The following is a 5,408-nucleotide window of genomic DNA, read 5'->3' on the forward strand; positions in this document are numbered from 1 at the left end:
GTTTTTTACTGGAATGGTGGTGTATGTAGAACTAGCAGTTACACCTGAGCACAACCCGTTGAGGACCTGAGGCCCGCTCATACACGGAAGCGTGGAATTGAGGACAGTGCCTTCGTATTGCGCATACATTCTGCGCATGTCAAGATACAAGGGTTTCCAATGGGTGGTGTTTACTAATACAGGGATATTTTTGCGAGATCGAAAACCATGTGGAGAAAGCAAAACTTAGCAACTGCTCTTGGTATCCAAAAAGACTTGGGGGTAACCACGCATTTTTCACAGATACCCCATCGACTCCCTGCGGTTCCCCATTGACGAGTAAAATCGTCTGGCTTTAGACAGAGTAAAATACTAAGTCTGGCCGGTTTAGGCCGGTTTGGACGTCAAAGGGTGGGGAGTGATTAATTAAGCTTCAATTTGGAAAAGAACCGTACATTGCTTTGTATTTTAAAGCCTTTTACAAATATTGTTGGTAAATTATCTTTGAAAAATCCGTGGCTTTACCCAATTTTCCTTTTGGATTTCAATTAGACTGCGAGCAGTCTAGATTTCAATTGTGCTTTTCCCGCACAATCATAAACCGGGAAAACTGTACCTTTGAATTAGTAGGCACCGTCCTTAATATCAAATTCCCTCAGTCGTATTTCGAGTGGATTTTATGGTTTTCAAATAGATCTTTGACTTCTTGAAGTAGAGACTGTCTTTAAAAAAGCCGACTAATTACATGAAGTTTCCTTGTTTTTCATGTCCTGCTTCCCAACTTCAGTGGATGTAAAAAGAAGCATTTACGTTTACAGTTTACAGTTACACTGGACAAGTGAGTTTTTTCAGTCGGGCATTAAAATTTCCTCTCATCTGTAAATAATTTGATTTTGTTTTCAACTCAAAATCTCTCATCATGCAGCAAGCTTATCTGCTGACCGCTGGATGGCGTCCACCAAACCTTCTAAAATAGGAGTTTCAAAACTAAAATTTATAGAATTTATATCCCGCCACCTTTAAGTTAGTGCATAGACCTTAAAATTCAGATATGTCACTGCTAAAAAACGAAAGGCCCCTCCATATTGTCAATGGACGAAACTGAAGGTTGTTTTTGTCGATGTTTTGTCTTTTTTTTTCCAGTCATTGTTCAATTTCACACTTCATGATTATAACATAGATTTACATTTACGGGGAAAAATAATTACAATTCAGTTTTAAATTATTCCTTTACTTCTTAGAACTTTAGAACTCCCCCAACGAGAGTTCTGTATGGGGTTGAACATTTTTGAGACACTGTAAACTGAAGTTAACAATTAACACAAATCACATCAAATGTTGTTTTTTTTTTTAGGAGAGAGGAAACCGGAGTACCCGGAGAAAACTTCTCTGTGCAGAGCAGAGAACCAACAAACTCAACCCACATATGACGCTGGATCTGGGAATCGAACCCGGGCCACATCGGTGGGAGGCGAGTGTTCTCACCACTGCGCCATGCCCGCGCCCTCTACGGATTGAAAATGTCCTTTTAGCAAATTGTTTGATTGAAATCCTCAGTGATCAGTTTTTGTCAGTGTTACTTGCAGGCCTCGTTTCTATGGCTCCAGGTTTATTCCGGAAAGCAGTCACTGCAGAGATTACCGTTGGAGCCGTACTTCGCCTTCTCTTAACAGACTGGTTCTGTAGTGTGAACTTGTTAGCAGGAAAAGTTGTGTTTCCGCTGTTATTGTGCCGTTTCTGCCAGCAACCATCAGACGGTGTTCTCAAGAGCTTACCGACAGGAAAGCATTTTAAGGCAATGTTCCGTATCGTTTTACCCATTTCAGAGCTGCGGTATCCGTAAATTATTGGATTCAGACCTGAGTTTGTGTAGTGCAAGGCTTTTACAAAAGCTATCAATCGAACAAGACCTGGGGGCTCAGGGAGGCGTTCCAGCTCGTATGTTGCCACCACAGTCACTACAAAGAACGGAAACCACGCGATCAAAAACACCCCAGTCACGAGTGCTACAGTTCCTGTTACACGAATCTCGCGACGCAGAGTGGCGCTCACGTGTTCGCAACGCACGCGTTTCCTCGACTTAATAGCTGTGTTGTAGATGAGAACGTAAACTCCGAAGAGGACAACAAAAGGCCCAGCAAAACTTACAGAAAAGAGAAAAGCCGTGTAACCGCTTTCCCATTTTTTGACTTGAATTGGATAGAACCCTCCCATGAGAGCAGACAAGCTCCACGCGACCGCGATCATTGCGTGGAAGGATCTCGAGGGCATCCCGCGGTGCTTTATCGGCCACACTATTGCGATGCATCTTTCCAAGCTAATGGCCGAGAGTTGGAAGATCGATGCGCAGCCGATGAAAATATCAAATGTGATATAAAGGTCGTATCCAACGGGTTTGAGGATGGTATCGAAGTAATTGCAGCTGTAAACGTAGAGCCAAAAGGGAATAGAAACGAATCCGACCATCAAATCGGCAGCTGCTAGTCCGACAATGAATGTGTTTGTCGTGGTGTGAAGTCGCCAGTTCTTTACGTAAGCTGCAATAACCAATACATTACCAGATACGATTAAGATGACCAAAAGAGCGTAATACACGAAGGTGACGGCGATTTCAACAGTTGTGACGTATTTCAAGACATTCTCGTGTAGCATCGTTGGACCGAAGGTTGGATTGATTTTTCCACTGAGTGTCTTTGAAGAAATGTTCTGTAGAAGCATACTTCCAAGAGTTGGTGACAACTACTTGCGACTCTCAAACTGTTCGTGACTTTGCATTCAAATCGTACAAGTGCACTGGACCTGTAAAACCACACGAGACTAATTTTATACTGTTTTCAAAGCTTTTCTGCTCACTTTTACTTCGGCACAAGTTAAGATTCTCGTAGTTGCGCGAAGTTTCCAAAGATCTCCGCCGGATGCAAAGTTGTTTTGTAGCGGTTAATCAAAGCTGATCGAAATCATTGCAGCTTCAACAAAGTCTGAACGGAAACTTTTGGTCAACCATCCTTTTTCACTTCAATGCGTATTTTACATATATTGACGGTCATTTATCACTTCTGACTGGCTTGTTCATAAGCTATTGTTTGTTTTGTTACTCAGACAAAAAAGCTAGGCATGTAGGCGTTGATCTCAAAAATTAACTGAAACAACTATACAAAAGAAAAAAGCCAGCGGCTTAATTCTACCAAAACTTAGGTACGATTGTTTGTCTTGTCTTTAGAAACAGACATTATTGCATTCCTCTTTTAACACCTGGCACTTTGTTAAATGTCTCAAACAAAGTGACTGAGAATGATACATATTCTCAATTGTCAATTATCCATAAAAAGTGTTTACTTGCCTTTGAGAGTTGAAATGCGTGTTTGGTCTCAAGGAGTAGGTAATTATGTGCGCTGGATCCAGAATATTTTCACCGTGCTTAAAAGTTTCAGGAGCTGTTTGCTTTCGAAAAGTAAGTCCTTAAATTTAGGTTCCTGAGGCCCTAAGAAACTTTCTTTTTTCCAGGGTTTGTAGCATGCCAGATTGGCTTAAAGAAACTTATTTTAAGGGCAGTTTTCGTCCAGATCCACCCATGAAAACTCCATTCTAAGCATCCTACCCACCCACACAAGTCCTTGGTCAGCCTGTTTTCATTTCCAAACAATAGAACTCTGAAACCTTGTTGCTACGGACATTTATATGGTTTTGTTATTATTAATACATTTTTTTTGGTTCTCTTTCCTTTTGAATGGCACCAGTACTAGTCCTCTTTCCTTTTGCTGTATTAGTTAAGCATGTCATCACTCTTAACAAATAGACATAATATTTTTCTTGTTATGCCCTTAGGGGCCAATTATTGGGCACTGTCTTGCATTTTCTTAGTTCGTCTTTCCAGTTATGTCGAATGTTAGCCATTCTGTTGAAACTCTTAGTATTACTCTGTTAATCGTCTTTGTCACAAGTTTCCGTACTAATCTGTAGTTGAAAGCATTATATCTTTTCGACATACGTTTTGAACAGTTAACTAGTCATGCACTTCAAAGTCGCTATAGTGTGAAGTCTACGGCTATGTTGGCATTCTTAAGAAGTATTTATGGGTCACTCAGATGATGGAACTATCTTGTCCGCTCAGGATTTCTCGCTTGGTCCCGCAAGATCGAAGATCGATCATTTTTTGTTTTTTTATCCCATATAATAAATCCTTTATTGACCAATCTTGTTCGGTCAAGCCGAGCTGGATATATATTGGCCTCGTTCTTTTTTAAAATTTTTTAGACGTTCGAAAATCCTAGAACAGGCAGGCAAGCAAGAAATTTTAGAACAAGTGTTCCGAAAATTCTAGATCTCAAATCGTCTTCCGAACAGATATTTTCCGAAAATTGACGTTGGGTTCCCCTGAGACTTAGCGGGCCGCATTCCACAGTGCTCACCCGCTCGACTTCATCGAGTATTTTCCCGCGGGATTCAAGTGCTAATATCTTACTAACCTCGTCTTCACAGGCAGTGTCACAAATAACGCCCTGCTTTTCTCCAGTTTCATTTATTTTGACAGGGAAAAACTGAAGCGAAACTTGGGTTTTAAGAGTGTAAAGCGTGCTTAGGTTGGACCGGAAAGATGAGCGGCGAGACGTCAGAAAGGAAATGGTGAGATTTTCTCATTTCACAGGATTGCCTCATTTCTTATTTTCCCCTTGATTTTAATCTCATTGAACTACTCTGCAGCAGATTAGGACCGCTATGGAAAACGATTTTGCATGTTGTGTCGAAATATCGTGTCATAAAACCATCTATTACGGATTCTACTCATCTTTCTAACTTAAACTGGCTCCAAAATTTTGATTGAAATTCTACTTTTGTTTTTTATTTGTTCGATCATGAAATGGACAAACAGTCAGGAACTGGCTCTTGCTCGGGTCGTCTTAAACGAAGTCATATTAAAGAGCAAAAGCCCCTGATTGTCTGATTGAATCTGTTCTGTTTTAATTAGTTTCAGCCGCCACTTGCACAACGTACATCTTAAGGCGCGTTTACACCGTACAGAGGAAAAATGGCACGGGTCCGATAAAAGGAGGGACGGCTCCAATCATAATTGGAAAGAAACAGCGAACTTTTATCCGTTCCGCTACGGGACCATAGCTCCATGTCTTGGGCTCTTGGTCAGCTTTCTGGTGTGAATTTTGTTTTCAAAATCATTTTAAAATGCTGGTTCCAAAGAATCAGCGGCTCCAGATTTGATCTTTTGTGCTCGTTTGGCCTTCCTCCATTTGCTTAATTTCTCTGATCTCATTCTTACCCTGTTTTTCCTTTCAGTGAAATAAAGTGTAAGCATAAAAATACCATGATCATCCGAAGAATAATGGTAGCCTTTCTTTTGCCGGCAATAATGGGGATGGAGAAGGTCAAAAGCTTTAGACTGATCTTTTTATAGTATTCCCACAATTTTGTAGAAT

The 5,408-nt window shown here is 40.8% G+C and overlaps 1 protein-coding gene across 1 annotated transcript; it reads right to left on the reverse strand.

Annotated features, from left to right (window-relative positions):
* Positions 1-686: 686 nt before the first annotated feature.
* LOC137978978 (adenosine receptor A2b-like) lies at positions 687-4,046 on the reverse strand. Its single transcript, XM_068826115.1, has one exon. It carries the CDS (start codon positions 2,695-2,697, stop codon positions 1,540-1,542), a length of 1,158 nt encoding a protein of 385 aa, XP_068682216.1. The 5' UTR covers positions 2,698-4,046; the 3' UTR covers positions 687-1,539.
* Positions 4,047-5,408: the final 1,362 nt, after the last annotated feature.

The sequence above is a fragment of the Montipora foliosa genome, chromosome 12 (genome assembly GCF_036669935.1).
Source record: "Montipora foliosa isolate CH-2021 chromosome 12, ASM3666993v2, whole genome shotgun sequence".
NCBI lineage: Eukaryota > Metazoa > Cnidaria > Anthozoa > Scleractinia > Acroporidae > Montipora > Montipora foliosa.